At 40.9% G+C, this 26917-nt stretch overlaps 2 protein-coding genes across 3 annotated transcripts in view; both read right to left on the reverse strand.

The window, feature by feature from the left end:
* Nucleotides 1-1475: 1475 nt before the first annotated feature.
* On the reverse strand, nt 1476-5608 carry fam110a (family with sequence similarity 110 member A). Of its 2 annotated transcripts, XM_066643162.1 has the most exons (3): nt 5402-5608; nt 4528-4677; nt 1476-3696 (listed from the first exon to the last, which is right to left on the reverse strand). In XM_066643162.1, exon 3 carries the CDS (start codon nt 3620-3622, stop codon nt 2342-2344), a length of 1281 nt encoding a protein of 426 aa, XP_066499259.1. In that variant the 5' UTR covers nt 3623-3696; nt 4528-4677; nt 5402-5608; the 3' UTR covers nt 1476-2341. The 2 variants fall into 2 exon arrangements, with proteins under 2 accessions (XP_066499259.1, XP_066499258.1); XM_066643161.1 differs by lacking the exon at nt 4528-4677.
* Nucleotides 5609-8598: 2990 nt separating this feature from the next.
* Nucleotides 8599-26917, reverse strand: part of prickle3 (prickle homolog 3) — a 35966-nt gene continuing 17647 nt past the window's right edge. Inside the window, exons 3-11 of the mRNA XM_066643182.1 lie at nt 19770-19953; nt 18109-18222; nt 17588-17725; nt 14906-15109; nt 14054-14240; nt 12950-13282; nt 12488-12787; nt 11643-12029; nt 8599-11239 (exon numbers count right to left, since the gene is read on the reverse strand). Coding sequence (XP_066499279.1) covers nt 10809-11239; nt 11643-12029; nt 12488-12787; nt 12950-13282; nt 14054-14240; nt 14906-15109; nt 17588-17725; nt 18109-18222; nt 19770-19953 — 2278 coding nt within the window. The 3' untranslated portion in view covers nt 8599-10808. The remainder of the gene's footprint in view (nt 11240-11642; nt 12030-12487; nt 12788-12949; nt 13283-14053; nt 14241-14905; nt 15110-17587; nt 17726-18108; nt 18223-19769; nt 19954-26917) is intronic.

Below are 26917 nucleotides of genomic sequence, written 5' to 3' on the forward strand. Positions count from 1 at the left end.
AACCCTTATCCAGTTCAGGGTCACGGTGGGTCCTGAGCCTACCTGGAATCTTTGGGCGCAAGGCAGGAATACACCCTGGAGGGGGCGCCAGTCCTTCACAGGGCAACCCACACACACCTACAGACACTTTTTTGAGTCGCCAATCCACCTACCAACATGTGTTTTTGAACTGTGGGAGTAAACCAGAGCACCCGGAGGAAACCCATGCAGACACAGGGAGAACACACCAACTCCTCACAGATAGTCACCCGGAGCGGGAATAGAACCCACAACCTCCAGGTCCCTGGAGCTCTGTGACTGCGACACTACATGCTGCACCACCATGCCGCCCAAAATTGACGTCTTGTCATATTAAGGAGGATACAACATACTGCATTATTAAAGACTAATTTTGTACCTTCTCTTAATCTTTTGTCAAATTTTAAACATGGCACTTGCTACCCATTTTCCACAAAACAGTAGTTCTGGGGTTTTAATGACACACCTGTTTCAAAATACCACAAGGAAAAACACAAGTGTTCTCCCCCTGTCTAAACAGCCCCATTCAGGCCCACCATCTTCAAGGACTGTTCTTTTAAATGAGAATGAGCCACTGTTCACACTGACCTGAGCTCACAGCACTTGAGATGCAAGGAGCAGAAGTTCGTTTTAGCCAACGGTCGCTCAGTTTTCTTCTCTGCTCTCATTTTTTTCTTGTTTCTGCTCAGAACTCCTATTTTCCTGCACCTGCTGTGTTTCATTTTTGTTTAGCCATGTCGTTTTCAAATATGTGCCAGCAGTGTGTTTGAAGATACTTAGTAAAGCAGGCTGTACAATTCTAAAGTCTTATTAGATGTGGTGCAAAATCAGAGCAGATCATTTTAGCCCATGTTTTATGAGTTTAGGCAGCCCTCAAAAAACCAGGCTGGGTGGTTTTGGTAAACTGGTGTCTGGTAGGAGCTCCAAATTTCCAAATTAATTTGCACATGCACTAAACATTGAAATAAAAAAAAACACATTTTCTGATATAACTCTTTGAGAAGCTGGACTGAAGCCAAGTGTCTTGGTCATCTTAATAGTTCCATGGCTGCTCACATTATATTTAAAAAGTAAAGTAAGTTGGAGTTCAAATGCTAGGGTGGATTTTGACAAAAGAGTAATGAGGGGAAATAATATGCATGTTTCCGGTCCCTTATTTTCTATGGATAACGTACTGCCCCTTTGGCAGACTGTGCTACCCCCACATTTACTCTGCATTTCCTGACCATAATCACAGGAAACAACTGAAAATATATCTCTCTCCTGCCACTGAGTGACCTTCATCTGTTATAATCTGCAACAAGACTTTTCCATAACAGTTACTGGACTCCACCCTCAGAAATATCACCATCCAACTTTTACTCACATCCCGTTACTACTATCACTTTCATGTTTTCTATTACCTCCACACTTAATAATCCTTAAATGGTATGTAATAAGTTAGAACCGTGACCAGCCAGTTTTAACTTCACTTTATTCACATTTCAAGTCAGTTGACCAGCATTTAGAGTAAACACTGTTTATCCACTTAGTCCCTTGTTCTTAGTTCAGAAAACAAGAAAAAAAAAAAAGACTCCATTACAAACAAAATCTGTTCAAAGCAATGCTGAAGGAAGCCATTCACGAATCCTGTAACCACAGAAAACCTGAACACTTTGGTGCATATATACATTATGAATATTAAGACATTGATCGGAATGGTCATTTTTCATTCTGAATGACAAGGCACAAAAAACAAACATCTTTCTTTAAAATCCATTTCCAAATCCGTTTCACTTGGTGCAGTTGGAGATCACAGTCCATCTGTTGATTTGCAATTTGTGCTACATCCTCCAGCCTAGAGGTCTTCAAATCTAGACCCTCTCAACTTAACAATGGCATTGATGTGTAAATACCAAAAATCATCATCGCTGTTTTGACTAGTGTATAGTTATACCGCTGAATGGCTGTTTGAGGATGGTCCACAACCCTAAACAATATCTGGTCAAGATCTATAAGGTAGCTTGAAAGTGGACACTGTGTGTAAGTACAAAGCAAGATTTTCCTGAAGTTGCTCATGAGCTCTGTACACTAAACAAATCCAATTATTATTATTACAGCAGCAGCATAAAAACGCTTTTTTAAACCCTGTTCTTTTCTAGCTTTTAAACTCTTAGTCACCATTAAATATTAGTGAAATGTTAATAAACAATTTTTGTGATCTCTGCAACAGGGTAACTTAAAGAAAGTCTTCTCTTGTAGAGAAATACTTTTGATATTGTAGTTGATTAGAAATAACAGCAGCAAGTATAAAACCACGCTGCTCTTCTTGGCTCTCTGAGGGCTACATGTTGGCAACCTTGGTGCTGTCCTTTGCCTGTCGCATTCCATAGAGCCACTTAATAACCCTTGCGTTTCTCTCAATGACTGAAATGCCGTAGCTGGACTTCGCTTCTTTGGTTGTTTCCTCCTCTTCCTCATCCTCTCCATCAGCTGTGTGCTCTGAGGCTGGGGCGCTAGCACTCCTAAGTCGTGAGACAGATGCAATGTCAGAGCCAGGTTCCAGCTCGTCAAAGTCCGAAGGGTCAAGGCCGCAGTAGTTGAAGAAACGTTCGACCTCTGCTCCGGCACGGGAGAACCGGTCGCTGACATCTGACTTTGAGCGGGTGAGAGAGACACGCTTCCTGGAGCTTACAGAGGAGAGGCGAGTGATGGCTGGAGAACCTGGTGGTGGGACATCTGTGGTGGATGCAGGCAGTGTGACTGCTGGAGAAAAAACTGGTGCGTCCTCAGGGCTAGCATCATTTGGGGACTTAACAGGAGAAGGTGTTGCAGATGTTGGGCTCCTGACGGGTTCTGCAGAGAAGGTCAAAGGTTGAACTGGATTTTTAGTGGGAACGACTTTAACAGGGCTAGGTATGACTCTAGCCACATCCCGCCTGTCTTTGAAGCCAATGGGCTTTAGTGGTTGAGGCTGAGCTTGAGAATTGGTGTATGGTCTGAGTAGCTGCAGAAGCTGCGAGTGGGCACGCTGCTCAGGCAGTTGAACAAGTGGACGATTACATGGCTTCCTCTGTGGCACTTGTGGCCTAACATCCACCCTACGGACTGTAACCGTGGCAGAGGAGTTAGTTCCAGGACAATCAGCTAACAATTTGGTTGGGGGAGATGGAGATGAAACAGATTTTATGGAAGATTCTTCAAGCTGAGGGGCAATCGGGGAGAGGGGCTGGGACAAGTTGAGACCTTGAGACACTGTTTTCTTAAGACTGTTTGGTTGAGGAGTAGAAGACATCATGGGATCACTAACTCCATTTATTAAGTTGCTCAAATGCTTCATGTCCAATAGTGGAGCTTCACACCTTGCAGGAGCTCGGGTGGCAAACTTGCGAGTCGGTTGCATGGCCCCTGGTTGAAGCTGCCTGTTTTCACTAGGGACCATCAAAGGTTTACGGATGACCGGCTGCTGCTTGTTCAGTGCTACTTGCTGGCTCTTGACATACTTGGCCTTGTCAGCCTCCAGGCGCTCTACAGCACTAGGCTTACGAGGTCCTGGAGAGGCTTGAACAGCATCAGGCACTCTGGCCATTCGCCGAGGAGACGGAGCCAGAGCGTCCACAGACATCCTAGGAAATGGGCTTTTCCTTTCAGTAGTCAGTATTAAGCTTTATGATGTACGACTCTGTGTTCTCTCTAGATCTGTGGAAACAGAAAAAAATGACATTAAAAATGAAAAACTGCCTAGTCGAGAAGAGAAGACACTTGGGTTGCTACAGCTAAGGTTTAAACACTTCAACCTAGATTAGGCATACTATTTATAAATAGAGATTATTAATAATATTGGTATTGTTTCGCATTTCAAAATATCCTTTATTGTTTTGCATGTGTGGAAACAGACATAATTTGGATGATTTTCTTACTGAATATTCATTAAAAAAGTGTGGCAAAGATTAATTTCAAAACCTGCTATTTAAGAATCTACTCAGACTGCTTCACGAATGGGTTCGGCAATTTGCAATCTTTGTTGCAAAGTCACTGAAGAGCACTCACCAGGTGCTTGTCAGTTGTATGCTATGAGGTAAATATTGCAAAGAGGACCTAGGGTTTATTGTCATAGCAAATATAAATGTGGTATAAAGATATCATCACTGGCCTTATATTTACTTTTCAGTGCATACTGATCTGTAACTGTAGACTAGAGTAACTTCATCAAGGTCTTTCCACAATCACTTGAACACCCTCTCTCCCCGTTAACACCAAGGCACTTAGGCACTTTTTGGAATCTGGTCCCAGAATACAAAAACAGAACAAGGCCAGTCATGTCCATCCATTTTCTGCCATACATTTGTAGTGTTTTAACACAGTGGGTGAAGCTGACAATAGATTGTGATGATACAAGGCCATAGAGAATTTCACGTTTGGCGTTGTTCCACAACCAACCCGCAGGATCCATTTCCAAACCTGTGTGAAGAGCCATTCTTACATTACAGCAAAGGAATGCAACGTGGGATTCAAAAGAAAAGAACCTACCCCTAAAGTCACACAAAATACCCTTCACAGCCAAAGCCAAACTTTTGCATCCTGAGTAGGCTGATAAATGATTGCTTTGTTTCTGTTCAGTGTGAGATGAACATTGTCTGCGTGTTTGCCATTCTTCCAGCACGCAGGCCTCAGCTCCACCTGAGAACAAAGGGCAAAACTATCTCTCAGACTCTGTACTGAACTGCTTTCTTCTTCCTTGTTATTAACGTCTTCTTTCTCTCCCTCTTTGTTTCATTCTTTCAGCAGCACCCTTCCCCCTCTTTTTTCTGTCTCTTCTTACACCTGACAGCATAGTATTAAGAGGTTATTCTAACATGTAAGGACACATGACCATATCAGAATAATATCATTATTGAGTAATGTTTAGACATTAAGCTGAACAGGTCACTCAAACCAGTGGGTAGAGCAAAAGATGACACAAAGATGCCTACATTTTATTCTTTTATTATTTGTACTGCAGTTGTGACCCCCCAAAATGTGTGTTACCACTTGGAACCAGTGGACGTCAGTGGTCTTGACACATTAACATTGCCCACTACAGCCTGAGGGGAAAAAAATAATGGATGACAGGACTTTCACTGATGCAGCCAGCATAGGTTTCATTGGAATGATTAGACATGCCTAAACATGATCCAGACCGAGTATGAAAGTGAAATAAAAGGTAAAAGACCTACATACACACTCCGACACTATAAATAAGTGTTGTAATACTGTATATACATGCAGGCTGTGGTTTACAAAGCGCTGTTGCTAGTTAGTACTTGCAATAAAATACAATGAGGTTAATAAGCACATTAGCACACCTGTTTACAGTCATTAAAGCCGTAACTAGACCCAAGGTCCCCCACTCCCACTCACTGACCTGTGTATGTCTCTCAGGTTGGTCTCTCTGCTTCACTCTTAAAGCTCCTAAAACTTCAGGAGCATTTTAAGCCGACAAACACCCTCAGTTTCTCCGGGAGCCTAATGTTTTTGTGTGTGAAAGAGAGCAGGTCTGAAGTGTGCGCTCACGGCGCCGTGAAAAGCAGAACTTGAAGAACCTGTTTGACTTTCTACCTCAGAGCCCTTCCCGCCTCCAGGATCCCTCCAGCCAATCAGATGGCGCCACTTGGGTCACGTGACCATCCCACATAGTTTACCTTCAGTCGGGGTTTGACGTCACCCCTTGAATATCTGTATGAGGAGTAAAATGGATGTGTTAATGATTTCCAAAAAAGCTAACGAGTACATTAGCTAGCCAATATCATTACTGTTGTCAAACACAATCCCAACACAAATCCACAATCCACAATTGTCCTTTCACACAGACAAAAGTCAGAAGTGTGCCTAGAAGAAATTAACAGAAGGAAAAATATAAAAGAAGAATATAAGGGGTCTTACTTTTTTTATATATAAAATATATGTTTAACAACATTTTTAAAATGCATACAAAGACGTTCAGTGTGATTTTTAGCATGTGTCTCTTAACCCACAGTGCAGTTACAGAAAATGAATGAAATATGTTAAAGGCACGGTTCTAGAAGGTTCCTCTGTGAGGGGTATACCCCCAAAAACCAATTATAAAGATATTTCATGAAATGTATTGTATTTATCTTATTTTTTGATAATTTAATTAATCCCATTACACTATTTCAACCACTTGAAGGATGACCACAACAAATAAACATATATCAAGTGGGGTCAGTATAGTTTAATAGCTAACAACATTGCACTATAGCCTATGGGAGACATGGGTTCAGTTTCCACCTCATGAAACACCATGTCCTTGGGCAATACCTAATACTAAATAAAAAATAGTCTGCCAAATTTAATAAATTAACTGGATATGAATACACAGCCTTGTGAATGAACCATTATTCTTCATAATTTAGGTAAGGTTTTAGTCTAAAACTTGGTTTAATCAGTTAATTGTGAAGAGGTAAATGGTGATGAATGCAAAAGTAGTCCTCAAAGGAAATTCACAAGACCACTCTGAACTGGTTTAATCAAGTAGATTATGTAGAAATAAAGAAACATTTCAACATCAGGCCCAGTTAGGATTACGACAACAATGGTTCATAACTTTCTAGTTGTTAGCCACGCTAGCATGTTTAGACAAGCTAGAGTAACTTTCTGGAGTACAGAGCATTCAGTGCTGCTCATAATCATAGTGAAACCAGTGGAACACTGGACATGACATACTTCAGCAAAACTAAACAAGAACGTAGCGCAATACTTGTGTTTGTGTTATGATGGGTTTTTTTTTGTTTGTTTTTAAATTGGTTACAGAAACAGAAACTTTTGAATGTTCTTTGAAATCTATATTTGGTAGTTATGGTGTTTGTTTGTGTGGATAATATGATCATTTAGATGCTTTTAGATTATTTTAATTTTTGGAAGCCAAAAGTTAGGATTAACATGCCCTTAAATATACTGTGAATGGCCAACAGTTTGTGGACATAAGCAAACAAAATTTCAACATCAAGATTATTACCTGGATTTTTGTCATCTTCTGGTGCCACAATAGTTTCATCTGGAAAGGTTTTACACTAGATTCTGAAACATTTCTGTGTGGGTAAATGGCATTCAGCTACAAGAAGGGTGAGATATTGATGTTGGAATTGGTTCTAGACTATATATGCTGCTCCAGCTCAAGGTATTGGACAGAGCACTATCACTTCAAGAAATAGTGCTCCAAATCCAAAGAATGGGGGATTTTTAATTTTCTAGTGGATCTATTGTAGCTGGGAATGTTGACCCTAAGCATATATTTATTGACTCATTTACTCATTGTCTGTAACAGCAGTCACACAGCTCCAGGGTCCTGGTGGTTGTGGGTTCGATTCCCACTCCGGGTGACTGTCTGTGAGGAGTGTGGTGTGTTCTCCCTGTGTCTGCGTGGGTTTCCTCTGAGTGACTGTTTGTGAGGAGTGTGGTGTGTTCTCCCTGTGTCTGCGTGGGTTTCCTCTGAGTGACTGTTTGTGAGGAGTGTGGTGTGTTCTCCCTGTGTCTGCGTGGGTTTCCTCTGGGTGCTCCGGCGGCTCAAAAGTGTCTGTAGGTGTGAGTGAATGTGTGTGTGTTGCTCTGTGGAGGACTGGCGCCCCCTACAGGGTGTATTCCTGCCTTGCGCCCAATGATTCCAGGTAGGCTCTGGCAGCAACGCGACCCTGAACCGGATAAGCGGTTACAGATAATGAATGAATGAATGAATATAACAGCAGTTCAGGGTCGAGGGGGTTCCAGAGCCTACCTGGAATCACTGGACACAGCATATATTTAGCTGCTCCATATTTCCTATATATTTATTTTTCATATCTTTTTTTACAGAGCTGTTTGCACAATTAAAATCTGTGTACAGCTTCAAGCATCTGACTTGGTCATATAGCATGCGTCAAGTAAACGCATGTATAATCCTGCCCTTGCAGGTGAAATTGAGAAATGTCTCTACAATCAGCGCATACCATCGTGTCCTTGAACCCAAGTGGTGATAAAATATAGCCGCAGACTTCCCCCTGCTTTAATTAGTAACTGAACAGAGCAGCCATTCCTGCAGGTCAAGCCAAGAGACGCTCCCAGAACAGAGCTGCTTTACATTCTGATGAAAATTTGCAAGCTAAACAAAACAAAAACATTATCCCTGATTAGATGTTTAAATGCGTGTACTCAAAGCAAAATACATAACAGATATTGCTGCTGCAGTTGTGTACACAGCTTGCACATGAACCACTTCCAGTGTAAAGGGGCTACTAGAGGGATTCAAAACTCTGCTTGCTCTGGGATGTGTAACAGTGAAACAACGTTCATTGAAGTGATGGAGCACCATCAAATGGCTTTGAGATGTGCAGGAATGGTGATCATGATCCAGAACCATATCTGCATCTGACCTTGCTAATGCCCAAGCAGTCAAACCACATATTGTGAGGTCAAGGAGTCACCATCAAATGGAAAATGTATCTGCTGAACATATAACAAGCAGACCAAAAAAAAGGAGACATGTTCAAGTGGTTTATTTTCACCTATTAACGAAGATATCTTGAAATAATATATTTATTTTCTCTGATAAATGAGAAAATTCCTTGAAAACATGTAATCAAACAGAACTGAAACGTTGCACCATCACCAATCTTGATATAAAAAATATGATTATAATTTACAGTGTATTTCAATCTCTTCCATCCAGTCTTTCAGTAGATATGGTCGTTTTATGACATGCTCAAAATTTTAGCAGGATTATAAGTACATCTAGCATGAAGTGTAGTTTAAAGCTGAGAGAGTTTAATACAGGCACAGGCTTACATTATCTACAGAGCATTTTATGAACACTACTAATGCAATTAAGAAAAATACAGGTGTGTTTTGACCAGCAAAATCTCGATTGACCAGCAACAACTTAGTTTCTTTGTACTGAAGGGTCCTTCAAAGAGTTCCTTCAACCTCAGAATCAAAAAGAGCAGGACACTTCAAAAGCATATGTCCATGACACAGCAGTATTATTTTGTATGTCAAAAAGACGAAGGTGAAATATACAGAGCAACAGTGGCTGCATGAGCACAAACATTTTGAACATGTTCTTCAGGCCTGACAACCTTGTGTTTAAAGTACAATGGATCCATGAATGTTTTGCCTTGTGCTGGGGAAATTCTTAGTTAAAGATAAAAATCAGATAAACACAATATCCTCCCCTAGACTAAATTTTACACACACACACACAATATATGTGTGTGTGTGTGTATGTAAAATCGGTCTGGGGAGGATATACATAAGGAGTAGTCCTGTTGTGTTTTACCTAGATATCTTGATGTTCTGGTATGCATATTTGAGCATATTCTTGTCATATCATGTGGCCACAAATTTCACTCATGCTTTGGTCCTTTTTTATAAGCTGTTCACAATCAAGCCTCTAAAATTCTACAGTATATGGAATTTTCTTTAATCTATAATCTTTTTTTGGATATCGCTAAGTTTGGGTCGAGGCATTAGGCCTGTATTCATTCATTCATTATCTGTAACCCTTATGCAGTTCAGGGTCACGGTGGGTCCAGAGCCTACCTGGAATCATTGGGCACAAGGCAGGAATACACTCTGGAGGGGGCGCCAGTCCTTCACAGGGCAACACACACACACCTACGGACACTTTTGAGTCGCCAATCCACCTACCAACGTGTGTTTTTGGACTGTGGGAGGAAACCGGAGCACCCAGAGGAAACCCACGCTGACACAGGGAGAACACACCACACTCCTCACAGACAGTCACTCGGAGGAAACACACGCAGACACAGAGAGAACACACCACACTCCTCACAGACAGTCACCTGGAGCGGGAATCGAACCCACAACCTCCAGGCCCCTGGAGCTGTGTGACTGTGACACTACCTGCTGCACCACCGTGCCGCCCTAGGCCTGTATTGCCACTGAAAATCTAAAAAAAACTAAAAATAAAGACCCCAATCTTATCTTATCAGTCTGACTACATTTATGGTGTAGGAAAACTGTACATTTGATTTTTTCTTCAAACTTTCACTTTAAGTGAGTTTAATAAAGGTGTGCATCTCAAAACTGCTCTTGGTTCATTTGTCCTCTGTCCACATGAAAGACATCCGGCATTTTGAAATAATAAAAATAGTTACAATGTAGAAACATTCTAATCCATTTATTCATGTGGACAAAAAAAATATTTACTTGAATTTTATTAGCATTTTTAAAAACTTTCTACAAAAAATAGTGCACTTGGTCTTCAAAATGGCCATCCCTCTCAATCTTGGTTTTAAAACAATCCAATTTTAACAAAATCCAAATTACGGCTTGATTACTGATTAGTCCTGAAGTAACTTCCTTTTAAAATGAGCCTGGGGTACTGGTTTGTGATTGGAATGATCTTTCAAGTGGGCACACTATGACCATATTTGTTCCAGTGAAGCTGACATCTGAAAGCACCTAACAGCAAGCACCAGTTCTAATAATAACACTAGGCTGATTGATTCTTGGTCTGAAGAAATACAAATTTGAGGAATATACATTTCTCAATTTACAAAATTGTTTATAAAATGTAGCAAAGTGCTTCAAAAGATCCAGGAGGTCTCGTCTTTTCCTTTTGCTGAAAACCTCTTTGTCTCATATAAGAATCAAATATTGCTCTAATATGAGAACTGCAGTAGTTTTTTGGCTTGTGAGCTTTGAGTCCACAGTCTATAGCCTCCTTGGAGCATGTTAGTACTAATCAAATACAACTTTAATACACTTTGAATTGTCTCACTGGAGAAAGGCCATCTATTAACACTGTGCTGTTTCTCTCAGGACAGTATACAGTTTTTGTCTTTGTCTTTGCTGCTCAGACTGCGTGTCCTTCTCCTCCTCAGACTGCCTCTCTTTCCCGTCTTCTCTTTCTCCTCCTCCTCTCCATCCCTGGCTCCATCTTGGCTGCTCAGTTGTGGAGGAAGGGGAATTTTCTGGCCCAGGAAGAAGCCCTCCTCCTCAGAGTCTGATGAAGAAGAGCATGTGGAGCAGGAGTCTTCATGTCTGTAGTAGGTGGAGTGGAGGGTGAGCTGGGGGCTGTTGGAACTGGAAGTGTGTGGATGGTCACCTCCTCTCCACTCCAGTGTCTCTAGACGAGGTCTGTCTCTCCGTGAACGTCTGAAACGTTTCTCTGTGCCCAGGTGCAACGGTGCGTCTGAAGCTAAACGGCCTCCGCCCATTCGCCGGAAACTACGGTGGTATGATCCATCTAAACAAGAGAACAAGAGAGTTGTTAAGTAACTTTAAGGAGAAATTTTTTCTTTAAATGTTGCAAAAAATATTTATAAAAGTGACCCATGATTATTTACATTCTATAAAGTACAACTCATATGATGAATCGCTTAGTAGTACATAAATGTATTTGTTTATGCACCTTAGAGAGGGTCCCCGAAATGGTGGCGGCCATCTTTGATATATCCAGGCCATCTGTATACATCCTGCATTTTATTTGTGTGGGTTTATGTTTCTGTTACTGTTGCCCAGTATGCAAATGAGCTCTTTCATACTGGCTGCCCTCATGAGCCTTACATAAATGCTGATTATTCATCTTATTTGTGAATGTGGATAACTGGCTCTTAAGGGAACATTTCCTAAGCTTTTGATCAGCTTACCCAACAGGTCCATTTGAGGTGGCATTCCGGATCGAAGGTTTAGTCTCTGTCCCAACCCTCCGACGGCTTCCTCTTCCTCATCTTCCTCTTCCTCTCCCTCCTCCCCCTCTTTTCTCTCCTCCTCAACTTCTGCTTCTTCCTCGTCTTCATCCTCGTCCACCGAATAACTGCTGCTGATTGGCTCTCTGAAGCTGACCCTTGTTGTGCTGCTGCGCCCTTGTTCTGGGGCGGGTGGAGGTGGGAGGGGCTCAAACTGAGGAGTGTCAAGTGGGGGCAAGATTGGCATATCATCAGGGCCGATGAAAACAGGAGGAGGTGGAGGTGGGAAAGAGTCCGTGTGGTTTAAAGAGTCAAACTCAGCGAACGAATGAGGCGGAGATGTAATTCCTAAGAAAATGGAGAGCGAAAGAAGGAGAACGTTCATATTTCAACTCTACAACTACAACCTTAACAGAAAAATATAAGCAAGTGTCCCTCCTGTGCTGAGCTCTTACTGGGTGATAGCATCCACTATTCAACACGCAGCGTTGCCACATAGGCTCTATCAGTCATTATAGGGGAAAAAACTACAAAGCAAAGCCCTGTCTCTGTCTGTAGTCTCTTCACAAAAACTCCTCCCATTTAAGGTTACTCTCAGGTAGAACTAAGGCCAACTAAAATGGACTCAACTATTAAAGAAACCTCAAAAACCATATTTACATATACTGACAGTACTGGCTGAGAAATCAATAAAATTTTATAACTTTAACAATGTGTATATACCCTTTTACTCTAATGCAAATAAACACAATAATAATACAGACTTTTGAGGTCCACGCATTTATCAGATCAGTACAAAAACCTACCGGAACCGTGGTTCTCCCCCAGTCTGCTGCTGTCTTTTGCTGTCGATGTTCCTCTGGAAGTGTAGCTTGGTGAAAATGATCCAAACTCAGCATACCCATTCAGCTCCACGGTGTATTCCAGCCTGCCGTGGCCTGAGATTGTGTCTGTGTTTGATTGGTCTCCTGATAGTGATGGTGGTGTCCAGCCGTTGGTTAAGGAAGTTCGCTGTGAGGGAGAATTTGAGCTCTGGGGGAGTCTCTCTCTATAAGGTGGAGGTGGAGGGCCACCATTCTGTAAATGAAGGCGTGAAGAGTTCACACCTTAAAAAGAAATGTGAACAGAACAAGTTTTAATATAAACTTCTAGCTGTTCATAAATTCATTCATTTATCTTGTGGGAACATAACATCCAGAAAATATGTTTTATTCTAAAAGACAGACGATGTGAACCTTGTAATAACCAATAGAAGTTATCCTTCACACCTCTCTTTTCAGCCGCTTGAGTTGTTGTACCAGCAGTAGATGTTTTAACAGTGGTAGCAGACGTACTGCTGCCCTCCAGTGGTTGTAGTGGCGAGTTGCTGTGTTGCCGCTGTATGTGTTTGTGTGCTGTGGGTTTACTCTGTAGGGCTGAGTCGCAGGAGTCGGAGTTATCAGGGTCTTCCCCCAGTGAGCACGGCCGGGAACAGAAAATGAGCCCACCGCGTGGAAGGAAAGGTCTGCCCAGCAGGGGGAGCCGGCAGTGAGCGCAGCAAAAACACGCCTCAGACGCGTGCCAGTGCTGACCTTCATACGTCATCTGACCCTGGTCTATACCTACAGAACATCAGAGAGGATATGGAACTAATTCAATATTTTTACAATAACAAACAACTTCAGTCTTTTTGTAAACTATCACACAACAGGCTTTTATCAGTAAGTGGCATTGTTGTTAAAAATCAACATGTTCTACATCTACATTTGTTTTTCTTTGATGTTTGATTTATGTATACAATATTTCTATGGCTTTATTCATAAAATATTAACAGATTTTACCAGAGCATTTTCAATCCTTGTTAAAAATAAACAGGTTAGGGTTAGTGTTAGCCCTATCCCCAAGGTACAGTACATACGTAAACGGTAGGGGCCAGTGCAGGAGGAAGCCATATCACAATGGCAAAAGGTTTCGAAGAAGGCTGTCTCAGAGCCAAGTCTGCAATTACCTGTGTCTTTCTCTGGTCTGCCTTCTAGTGGAAGCCTCCAGTTACAAGCATAGCACATAGGTGCACAGTATGTGAACAGTTACATTCACAACGCAGATGGTTGTCTATGGGAATGCATGGCTGAACAGCAAGTATATCTCTACCCTTAGACCAGCCAGTAATGCCTAAGCTATATGTGATCAGGGGTCCTTGAGGGTGTTTTTGGTCTTCCCTGTAAAGCTTAGCCAACACTGAGCCTGTTGGGCAATGTAACAAAATTGGGCAGGTAGTTTCCACCTTCAAGCATGTTAAGCTGTTATTTTCAATAGCTTGGGAGTAGTGTTTATAGTATTTATCTATCATATGTAAAATGTAACACATTATATGTATTTGAATAAGTTGTTACCAATGTGTTCTCCACATGTGTCGCAATATTCGGCATAAAGTGATTCGTAGCAGGTGCAGCAGTACGGCCGGCTCTCTCTCATGATGTAGCGCTGACCTCCAAGTGCTGTCTCACACTCAAAACAGCAAAAATGCTTCATGTGCCAGTGCCGGCCCTCTGCCTCTGTACACTCATCTGCTAAAATAATCTAAATACACACAGAAAGTAGAAAGAAAGAGATATAGCGAGAATATAGCTTAATGTCTGTGGTTTGATGTTGAATAATATGTTATTTAACAAAGACAGGAGTACTATTGTCAGACAGTGGAACAGGTGACACTGCTACCCTCGAACTGCAACTAAAGTAAGCTGCAACTTTACATAATATCTTTTGTTTTTATTTTTTATATTGAAAATGCCAGCTGTCCTGCCCCCTCCAGGGTGTATTCCCGCCTTGCACCCAATGATTCCAGGTAGGCTCTGGACCCACCGTGACCCTGAACTGGATAAGGATTACAGATAATGGATGGATGGATGCCAGCTGTCCTTTACACTGTAAGAAAATGGCAATGACAGAGGCTCTATGCTCACTTTTACAAATTAGTGGAGCATCACTAAAGCTGTAATTTTAAGGTAAAAAATGATGTAGTGTTCCTTTAAAGTAAACTGTATCAAAAATTGAGACACCATTGTATTTCAAGAATCATATGTGAATTTTATGAATCTTTACACATAGTGTATAATGTGTGTTTGTTGAGCACGGGGTAAACCCTGACATGTGAGATTCATACTGTAGTTATGCTCAGACAGGTATGCTTTTTACTGAAGATTAAAAACGAAATCCTAAACTCTCTGATTGTGAGTTATGCTGACCTCATCACAGGCTTGGCAGCGTGGTTTAATTCGCTCAGCGTGGTGCCGGCCGCAGTAGATGTGACTATCCTGGTAGAAGTAGATGAGGTCCACTAACAGCTCGCTGCAGGACGCACACTGGAAACACTGAGGGTGCCAACAGGAGCCATGACCGGCCCGAGATGCAAACACAGCTATATCACCTCCACATATCTGCCTTCCACACTGTAGCACAGAAAGAGAGAGGGAAAGATTAATAAACATTTTGGCCTGGGAAAACAAAGTAGCAAAAGGGTGGTTTCTGACTTCTACACAGTGCTCACAATGGAGCAAAAAATGTGCACAACTGGGGCGGCACGGTGGTGCAGCAGGTCACACAGCTCCAGTGGCCTGGAAGTTGTGGGTTCGATTCCTGCTCCAGGTGACTGTCTGTGAGGAGTTTGGTGTGTTCTCCCCGTGTCTGTGTGGGTTTCCTCCGGGTGCTCCGGTTTCCTCCCACAGTCCAAAAACAGCACGTTTGTAGGTGGATTGGTGACTCAAAAGTGTCCATAAGTGTGTGTGGGGCCCGTGAAGGACTGGTGCCCCCTCCAGGGTGTATTCCCACCTTGCGCCCAATGATTCCAGGTAGGCTCTGGACCCACAGCGACCCTGAACTGGATAAGCGCTTACAGATAATGAATGAATGAATGAATGTGCACAACTGAAACTGCACAATGATGCATAATATAATCATGTATTTGGCTATTATTACTAAGACTAATTTGTAGCACATGAAATAGGTTAATCTTAACATGCATAGAAATCAAAAACATTCAATAAAAAATTATCAAAACATTACAGTAAATGTATTAGTGTCTGGGTGGTAGTGGTTAAGCTGGAAGCCTCTTGAAATACTCAATATTCCCTGTTCAACCAAGTCACTATTTTAAATGAATCCTGTAAAATAAAATTCTCCCATGATGAATAAAGTGAAAACAATACTCAATGTTATAGTTATCATTATTAAAAACGTTATTATATTTGCTTTCAGTAAACTTCCAACACAGAGCTCATTAAACCCCAACCCATAGCTTCGGTTACACCAAACCACATCACTCCCATTTCTGTTAAAAGTCTCTTTGTGAACACACAGCTTTTAAGTGACCTCGATAAGCTACACCAGGCTTATAAAAATCACCCAAGCCACCTTATCATTGTTGACCTTTTAAGCTGAGGGGAAAACTACAATGCTGTGAAGTCAAAAGGAGGTCAAAAGGTAACTTTTATGAGCATTCAAAGGAGACAGATACCCCTGATGTTCTGGGCTTTACTCTGTTCAACTGGGTGCGTAGCAGGCAAAGCCACATATGTTTGACGAGTTCATAAATCAAAACTAGATGAAACCAAACGTCGCTCCCAGCCTCCACCACACCCTCTCAGCAAGCATTCATCAGTCGGGGTGCGTTCACAGCGCTGGAACGTAGCGCAACACTTCAAACGCTGAAGCTGAGGGGTAGCTGAAATACATGTGGCTTTATGGGTTCCATATGACGCCCTGCTTGGACAGCGCAGATCCCTTTCTGTCTCTATCAGCTGGTGATGAAAGACTCTGAGGTCGTGTTGTAAACAAGGCTTACTTTGTTCTTGCTTACAACTGGAGTATGCACTCCCTTTATTTGACCTGGGTATCCTTTATTTACATATTGTTTCAACAGTTAGCAAAGTTGAAACAGTTTTTAACTAATACAAATATAAATTTTAAAGGAGTAGTTTGGTGGAAAAATCACTTTGCAGTATATATCAAAGTTAGCATAATTTTAGCATAACTGTTTTTGTACCGGAGCTATCGTGCTAACACAGCTACAAGCAGTTGAAGTAAATATAGCCATGTAAAATGCATAAATCTAATTTCGAGCTGTTAGATTGGGCTTCATATGTCCACATGAAATTCAGGCTTTGAGATGACTACAGCTAATGTTTTAGTGAAATGTACTTTGTATAAATAACAGCGTGTGTTTGAGGAGTTAGCCAAACAGTTAGCACAGTCGTAATAGCTGGTTATTAGTTTCCATTACTTGACTAACTACAGGGTTTAGACAATGAAACTGAAACACCTGTCATTTTAGGACCAGCCTGGTGGCCAATCTTCATTAATTGCACATTGCACCAGTAAGACCATGTGCATCCAATGGTTCAAACATTGTATCCTGAAGGCGGTGCCGTGTATCAGGACGACAATGCACCATACACACAGCAAGACTGGTGAAAGATTGGTTTGATGAACATGAAAGTGAAGTTGAACATCTCCCAAGGCCTGCACAGTCACCAGATCTAAATATTATTGAGTCACTTTGGGGTGTTTTGGAGGAGCGAGTCAGGAAACGTTTTTCTCCACCAGCATCATGTAGTGACCTGGCCACTATCCTGCAAGAAGAATGGCTTAAAATCCTTCTGACCTCTGTGCAGGACTTGTATATGTCATTCCCAAGATGAACTGACACTGTTTTGGCTGCAAAAGGAGGCCCTACACCATACTAATAAATTATTGTGGTCTAAAACCAGGTGTTTCAGTTTCATTGTCCAAACCCTGTATATTAAACTCGTTGCTCAATCAAACTACAATGGCTGGTTTAGACTAAGCTGGAGAAAATAAACTCGACCGATTTAAGAGGGTAACTGGGTAAATTAGACTTTTTGCTAAACCATTGCCCTGCTTTGCTTTACCTGCTGGCAAATGGCTCCAGTCATGGTGACAGGGAAGAGGCGGACTATGCCCCGACCCAGGTTCTCTCTCTTTCTCTGCTGGCTGAACAACCTTAGCTCCTTCTTCTCCTCCTCATCCAGAGAGTTACAGTACTGGGGCTGCACAAACAGACACACACATTTAAAACGCAACAGAAAATAAACATAATGAGTCATATGGTCTTAATTTAACAAGTCATATTCTGTCTTGATTTGAGGAATATTATTAAGTTCACTTTTGTCTCTCCTGGAGCAATTTTAACAAATAATAATTAATTATGAGGAGGATTATTTATTAATTCAACATCTATTTCTATTAATTTTAACTTACATTCATTAAAGCATAATTTTACAGTGTTGTATCATAATTAAATACTTTTAACTGGAGTGGGTCCCCCTCATGGAAGCAGCCATGTTTGTGCTATGCAGAGTACACTATCCTGGAGTGGAGTGGATTTGAATTAAGGGAGAAGGGTGTAATACTAAGAGGGAAGGCCTCTAACCTCACTGTCATGGGCTGGGAGCTGGTGAAGAAGCTGTTTAATGCGATATCTCTCTCCTGGGCTGTTCACATAGGGTACCTTATCCTCTGGAATACAGCTGAAGTACTGATACACCTGGGGGCACAAACACACAGAGAGATATACTGTATACATCGAAGCATATACACAACGTCATTATTAAATGAAAGGTAATAAGTGGGGTGTAAGCTGTTGTGTAATGAGATTCAGTCCAGTGTTCAGTAAAGTGTAACCCGAGTTCACTCCGTTTCCTGTTCTGTGAAGAGAAATGTGAGCTGCCAGTGAACATGCACAATAGACAATACAATTTCACTGGCTCTGTTACTGCTCCTCTTACCTGCTGCTAGGCTGCCATTGCCCACTACAAACTTTATGCTAGCACCGAACTAACACAATAAAATAGTCCATGTCTTTTTCAGGTATGTTTAATAAGAAAGGTGGCTTTCAGAGTAATTTATAAAGCATATTCAATGTAGCAAACCTAATTAATGTGATTATATTTCTATCTCATAAATATGGTTTAGTTTAAAAAAAAAATCAGTATCTTATGATGACAAGTCATGTTTGTAGCGAGGACAAGGCAAAAACTAATATTATTTTAAATAATATTTTTCACAACACCCTGGTGAATGGTGATGAAAAAAAAAAACACGATTTAGGGTAAAAAATCATTACAATTTCATAGATGTTTACAGAAAAATAAAAAAGATGTTTGAAATATTAAATATGTATTGTGCTTATTATGACCAGAGACATGAGTTAACTATGCTGATTTTTATGATACTGATTTATGTTTTTTATAACATACGGTAATATTGTGTGAATATGAACAAAGTAAATGTGTCAAGATTATAATTATTATTAAATATTCATGGGATTGCAAAATATGGGTAAAACATATCATCACTGAGGGTATGGACAACAAAGTGTAAATACCAAACAATGAGAACAATTGCTCCCATTAATCACAAGTTACTTATGCAAACATTATTCAAGTTTAATTGGCGATATGGAAAATGGGTGGCACGGTGGTGTCACAGTTACACAGCTCAAGGGACCTGGAGGTTGTGGGTTCGTTTCCCGCTCCGGGTGACTGTCTGTGTGGTGTGTTCTCCCTGTGTCAGTGTGGGTTTCCTCCCACAGTTCGAAAACACACGTTGGTAGGTGGATTGGTGACTCAAAAGTATGTGTGTGTGTGTATGTGTTGCCCTGTGAAGGACTGGCGCCCCCTCCAGGGTGTATTCCCACCTTGCGCCCACTTAATCCTAGGCAGGCTCTGGACCCAATGCGATCCTGAACTGGATAAGCGGTTACAGATTATGAATGACTATGGAAAATATTTTTACTGCTTTTTCAGATGAAAGAGTTTGATGTACTTGTAAACACTGGTAAAATGATTATTCACTCCTAGTCCATATATGGAGTCTACATGACAAGAAACAACCAGTTTTTAATGAATCATGCGTGGGATAACAAAGTGTGAATTCTACACACAATGAACATCAAGAATGATTTTTACACTGCTGTAAAGCTGCCATTTTGGAAATACGAGGTTTTGTTCAGACAAGAACAATATTACTACAATGTCCAGTAGTTTAGCCTGCACTTTTGGAACATTGGATCTTGCTAGTGTGTTCTCTGACCTGTTCTGGTTTGAGACCGGGTGGAACCCATGCGTACTCCTCTGAGGCACATCCCGAATCGTCATCTGAGATGGAGTGCCTCTGGAAGTCAGATACCAGCTTCATCATCATCCTCTCCAGCTGACCAGGCACCGCACGCACAGCATGCTCTTCACGCACACACTTACAGTGCACACAGATCTTCCTGCACAGACAGAGAGCAAAGGGGGATTTAGCATATGGCAACACAAGATACCTTTAACTCAATTGCTCCTGGCTCAGCCTGGGACATCCTGTGGCAACAAAAAAGAGGGGATCTGCTGAAACATGGTAACCCAATTATTCCATAATTATATGGCTTAACTGTAGTTAGTGAAATGCCCTGAGGGGGATTTTCTGACAAATGTCAAATCAAAGATAAATCTTCCGCCTTAACAAATACAAATAAAAGGTATTCAGCTTGATTATTTTATGTTTAACCCTTTGGAGTCTGAGGATAAATTCTCAATCTTCTTAAATTAGCTTTAAATGCACTTGATCTCCAATTGTTCATAGAAAGATTCCGAATCACCTCAACCCTCAATATAATGAGGCTCCATTTAAGATATAAACCTAAATTTTAGTCACTGTTTATTCTGTGAATGTGCAGAAGACAAAGTAGTTCTGCATATCGTTGGTGTAGACGATTTTCTAATTTTTCTCAATTTTAAGTTTTCAATATCAATTGAACACAGCAGCTGTCCTTCACAGTGTATGATGAATGGACCATTAGAAATGCTCCACTTATTTGGAACAAAACTTTTTTGACATTGACTTCCATTGTCAATGTCATTGGTCAGTGACGATATTCCAATGCGGTTTATTTGTATTTGCTGATTGAACAGATTGAAAAAACCTAAACTATGAAGTATGATTTTACACAGGCCACAGGACATGTGTAAAAAATCTATGTGTACAGCAATTAATTCAAACGAATTCCATGTGACAGTACAGTACATACTGCCCTTGTAAAGACTCCACAAATATTCCTTGAAACAGACAGACAGAGGACATGCCAAAACATGCCAGGCTAGACTCAGACTCCTAATGCACCCGTAGACATGGAAAATCCTTCTTTTTTTGGCATAAGGAGACAGCAGTGTTGCATGACGTCTATACAGCACAACACAAGTGTATCCTTAAAACACACTTGCAGTAGACTAGAGGGAGCTATAATAAACCCAAGGAAGGCTAGCATGACATAAAGTGAAGACTAAAAGATAAAAAAAAAGTCATTAAGCACCAATCGAGCACTAATTCTCAGTCTGGCTGGGCTCCCGCTAGCCGTGTCTTTACTGTTCAGGGGTCAGTTAGTCATGGATATTTACATTCACTCCTATACACTTTGTAATCTCTGGCCTCTGCCTGGAATCAGCTTAAACACAAACATTTTGTGACCGATACCAGTTTTTAGGACCTTAAAAATGAAATGGGTTCTACAACTATAAGTGAAATAGTGTTTTACTGACACATTGGTAACTCTCTTAAACTTCTAAAATGGCTGAAATTCACAAAATTTTTAATCTCAACAAAATAATCAACAAATACTTAACTAAATAATTAGCAGGAATGATTAATGACACTATGTGGCCCTCAACCATGAGAACAGAACTGAGGTCATGTACTAATGCTGGATGATTAGTTTTGAATCGCAAAAACACCACTCCAGTATTTCCTAAAGATATTGGATCCAATTCAATTTCTCCAGAGAACACAGTTCAACTGCTTCACAGCCCATTACCAGGATGGCTCCAAACCCTTGTAGCTTATGCCTGGCATTGGAACAGGGTGAGAAACTCTTGGCGTCTGCCTTTAGAGAATCAACTATTGCTATGGTAGGATTATCATAAATACACTAAAACAATTTAATCACCAGTGCCAAATATCAGCCAATTTTATCGGCCAACTGATACATCAGTCAAGCCACACAAATCACAAAACAACCATGCTGACAGTGTCTTACAGTCTGTACATAACAGCTGTATATAAAGCTGTCAGACATACATTCACACACAGACAAACACACATTCTTACGTCAGTAAAAAAAAACATATTCCCCGCCCATGTGTTGATGCAGCGGCAGTGTTAGTGTTGTGGTGGAGATGTGACATCATGTGGGAGCCCCCCGGGCATTCCTCAGCATTGCCCTGACTCAGTCACCGTTGTTACGCCCTGTTATTATCACCGCACATAGTGAACTGAATGATTCATTAGCTCTAATAAACATGCACACAGAAGTGTTATCTTCTGGGTCTTTAGCAAAATTCCTACAAGGAAATCCCATTGAATTTTCACTGATCCCAAGACATCTTTTTTAAGTCAGATGATGTACAGTGTGTACATCTAGCATCAGACAGCACACACAACAGACCCAGAGAAATACACTCAATTTCTGTCATAAGATTTAATGTTTCTATATTTGGAAAAGTCTGATAACGTCCTGTACACGGACAATTTATGTCCAACACATGTATACACTACAGGAAGAATTTCAATATTATATATTTACAGTGTTAAAATGCACTAAAGCCACAGTAAAATACATTTATATCTGATTTACTAAACAATTAGTACTAACATCTACAAATTAATAAAATGAAAACAACAAACCCACTGGCCCAAATATCCAGTTAAGCCAGAACTCAAACACAGTGCAAATAATAGTATTTACACGCACAAAAAAGAACAAATTCAACTCATTCCACTGTCCTCATCACTCACTCCAACCCATAGTATCATATAGGATCCACTTCAGAACAATCTTGTCAACAATTCTCAAAAAATAACCGTTCAAACTCAACAGTCTTCTCAGTACACTCTGATATTCAGATGTCATTACCAAAATATTTTCATATCTAAAAGTACATAAAAATAATATAATAAGAGCAACTCCTATTACATCAATCACTTTATAAGATTGTAAAACGTATACGCACTGAATTAAGTGAGGATCCCAGAATCAGGTTGCCAGATTGTCTACAGAAATGCTGTTTTCATATTTAATTCTTCTATGGCCCGACTGTGACCTGCTGCTTCAGAGCAGACATCCACTCCCTGTAAACACTGTAGCACACTGACCATTCAGCAGAGAGAGGAAGAGTGACACACAGGGGGAGGGAGGGAGAGAGAGAGAGAGAGAGAGAGAGTGTGAGTTATCATGGTTTAAGAGATTCACACAAACCCCCTCCCTCTCTCTCTCTCGATGTGAAAGACATTTGTCTCATCCTCTCTCTCCACATGTAGAGAATCCCTTTTCTCACAGGTAGAGGAGAATAAAAATGCTTTCTCCTTCCCCACCCCCCACCTACAAAGTCAGGAACTTCTTCTCCTGGAAATGGAGGGATATAAGCACATAAACATACACTTGGAATGCAGTGCACTCACGGTCTGATTCTGAGCTTCCCATCTTTTCATTTCTCATGTAAAGAGTTACAGAAATATGGGTCTGGATTTAAGGTCATTACTCAACAGAAAAGATGCAGGAGAAGCTCAGCGTTCTCAACGTCAGAGTGCTTTACCAGTCTGAGCCACAGATTACTCAAACCCTCGCTCTCACTCTCCAAACCCCACCCCCCTCCACCGTCTCTCAGCACAGCAACTTGTTCCCCATCCATTTGCTCCATTCTGCACTCAGAAATGTCCTTTTAAGGAAGAATAATCACGAAGCCTTTGCACCAAACTGGATGGCCAAAAATCTGTCAGAAAGTCCAAGAACTCTGTATCAGTGACTGGAATAATAAGCTGCGAGCAAAGGTCGATTCAACAATGAACAAGCAGTCTTATAGCTTATATATAGAGAGAGAGCGTGAAAACTGCACCTGTCTTGTCAGTATTAGAGCGCAATATTCCCATTTAATCAAAATCTATGAGTGGATATAACTCAGTGGACATATATAAGCAATCTCACTGAAGGAGTTGTCACTTAATGCTCATCTGGGATGTAACAGATTTATAATTTCTCACTCATAAAGATGCTGGGTGTTTCATACCTCTCTAGCCCACACTTGACATAGGGCATGGTAACCTTAGGCTCATGTGCAGCTACTCCAAAGCATCCCATTCCATTCTCATTATATTCAAAGCTTGCAACACCTGTGTGTACCATTAATTAATAGCAATGACAAAAGAGCTGCAGGGTTCTAAGTGCTAAATATGATATAAGCAGGCAGTGTATCCCCATAGTTCCCCAGACATGGCAGAAAAAAACTACAATTAACACAGTTACACTCCGTGCTAAAGCAGGGTGGGCACACAGCAGCTTTGGATCAGCGCAGGTCAGTGAGGCTGACCGTGTTGAGTTAAGCTGTTTTGGCTAAAGGCCCTGTGTCCCAGTCTACAAACACAATCTGGCCACAGCTGTGTGTCCTCAAGATGGTTTATGTGTGTGTTGGGTCATGTGGTACGGCAGCATGCAGAGTTCACCATTAGTCACCGGCTGCTGACTTTTTAACACACACATACACTTTGGGGGCACACACAGTACTCAGTTTGGTAAATTTACAATAAACTTCACACACACATTGGCAGAGCAACCACTGATGCGTCTGATTCATGGGACAATATTTCGGACAGCTGTCGCTGTTTTAACATTGCGTTCAAGTTGTATTCTTAGTTAACGCTGAGCAAAAACACAGCAACCTTAACCTGACCCCACAACACCACGGCTGTTGTGTCAATCAATAGACTTTGAAGTTCACTCATCACCACAACACGTCTGGCGTATAATCCTTTACTACACACTTCATTACCATTTTGAAAGTCCCGTACCTTGTCCATGAAGTCAGTATCTTGATTATATATGTTGTATATATTTACATTAAACCCTGGCTTATAAGAAGCCATAATCGTATAAGCATTATAATCATATTCTATTTAAAATGCTAAATTACTGCAACCAAACTGTAGACAAACTGCAACCACAGTAACTAATATCCAGTAATCAAGGATGCACAGGACTTGTAACAACTAGTTGATTTCCCAAGGCCCAGTAAAACTAAAACTAAAGTGCTCACTGCTATTAGCTGGAGTTCAGCTGGAATAGCTGCAGGCTTCAGCTAGTGTGATGCATTAGCTCATTAGGCTCTCTGCTGGAGAACTTTCTGTGCCTATAATGGCCATCATTAAATGCAGTGTCATATGTCTGGATAAAATTAAACCATGGCTCCAATTATAACCACATTGGGAACATAAAAACCATTTGTTACATTAGTGAATATGTCAATAGCAGAATGTCCTGGCCAATGAATTAGAATTGTTTTTATTGTAAAAATAAAATGCCACTGTTTCCATTCTCTTTAAGTTTTTTAAGCACATAACATCACAGTAACAAGGCCACGATAACATAAAATACTGATAATGTCATATATAATACACTCTAGCTTTTTTGTTGTACATAGTAGACACAGTTTGATGCTGGTAACCTTCTTTTTAAAAGGAGACTAAACAAAATGGCGTGAGATTTAGAAGTTTAACATGAACATTTAAAATAAATAAGCAGGACATTCAAATAAAGGACATTTCTCTTGTCAACATCAGCGCATTTAAAATGCAATGCCATACCCAGACTGAGTAAAACGTCATCATATGCAGCTCAACTTTCACAACCTGAGTCATCTTCATGACCATAAATATCAGCAGTTCTCCCTTTATCTTCATAACCATCATCATCATCATCATCATGAAACATCTCTAAAACCTTCTATTCACACTGCAACAAAACTGCTGCAGGAAATATATCTCCCTGTAATATACAAATATTACAAGACCATAAGTAAAGGAAGCATATCCAATGATATCCCACATTTATGATTATCATTACCACCCCAAACTATTTTAAAGACATCTAATCAACCCACAGCTGGTACAAGATTACATCCTATTAGTGTGTACGTTTTAAAAACAGTCAGCACTGCTGTATTACCTTAGATCACCATGTAGTCCATGGTTCCTTTCGTACATACTTGGATTTCCAGAAACCTAAATCCAACTTAAATATGCTCCATGCTAAGAAACCGATAACTTTTGTTGTCCTTAACTAGCTTGCTGTTCCTTACCAACTCCATAAATAAGTGTCAGAGCCTGCTGTGCTGAGTCAAACCTGTGGCGCTGACTCTGTCTCTCCCGTTTCTTTTACTTCCTTTTGCCCCCGCAGGCCTGTGCAGCTAACACAGAGAGCCGAGACAATAGGTGACTTCGTTCAACTTGCGCAAACAGCACCCCTCCCCTCCCAAGCCCTCTCTTTCTTTCCCTCTCATCTCCCTTTCTCTCCTCCCTCACTCGCCCTGTGTTTCATATTTCAGCAGGACTCTTTCAGCACTCTGTAATATGTATGGCCGGCTGTAGCCGAGGAAGGGAGATGTGTTTTCGTGACTCTATATGATGAGATACTTGAGAAGGCAGTCACGTCTAACATGAGATGTACAGGGCCTGTTAGATACGTGTAGAGTCAGGTAACGGGTTTTAAGTTGATTAGATAAAGACGGCTAATGCATATAGACAGTGTTAATTACGGATTGAAAGTTCTATGTTTCTAGAGTACTACAGCATACTACTGACATCAACAGAAAAGCCTAGATCAGATATCAGAGGGAAAAGAGGATGAATCTGTTGCAACACTAACAAATCTGTTATAAAATGGCGCACACTCACACTGTGTGATGTGAGGTTGGTTGTGTATTTCATCCTGTGTGGTAGTCAAATGTTTGACTGTCTGTTTTAAAGGAACACTACGTAGTATTTTTCATCTCGATTACTTCTTCAAACATCATTGTGATGCTCCACTGACATTTAATAAGGAGATTACAGCCTCTGTCATTGCTACCCCAAGTTCTGAACTATGCACTATGTGACTTTTGAAGGAGGGTAGGAAGCCACCCCCTGCCCCACCTCCTTGATTTCAGGACAGCACTGTAAAAATTAATCACACTCTGGAACAGTAGGGGGAGCCCAGGAGCAAAAATACTATACAATCCTACCTACAGCTCCTTTAAGTTGACCATGTTCAAAAGAAGTGATTAGATTAACAATAGATAATTTTAAGGTTTATTTCACAATACTGTTGCTGCAATTATAGATAGGTTTTCTCACTGTCTCTCTTTTATTAAACAAAATACAGATAAAGTAATTATGGT

This window comes from Hoplias malabaricus, chromosome 14 (genome assembly GCF_029633855.1).
Source record: "Hoplias malabaricus isolate fHopMal1 chromosome 14, fHopMal1.hap1, whole genome shotgun sequence".
In the NCBI taxonomy this organism is placed as follows: domain Eukaryota; kingdom Metazoa; phylum Chordata; class Actinopteri; order Characiformes; family Erythrinidae; genus Hoplias; species Hoplias malabaricus.

Bases quoted from the DNA above. Each gene is read 5' to 3' on its own strand.
- fam110a (XM_066643161.1), bottom strand. From the start codon at position 3,622: ATGTCTGTGGACGCTCTGGCTCCGTCTCCTCGGCGAATGGCCAGAGTG.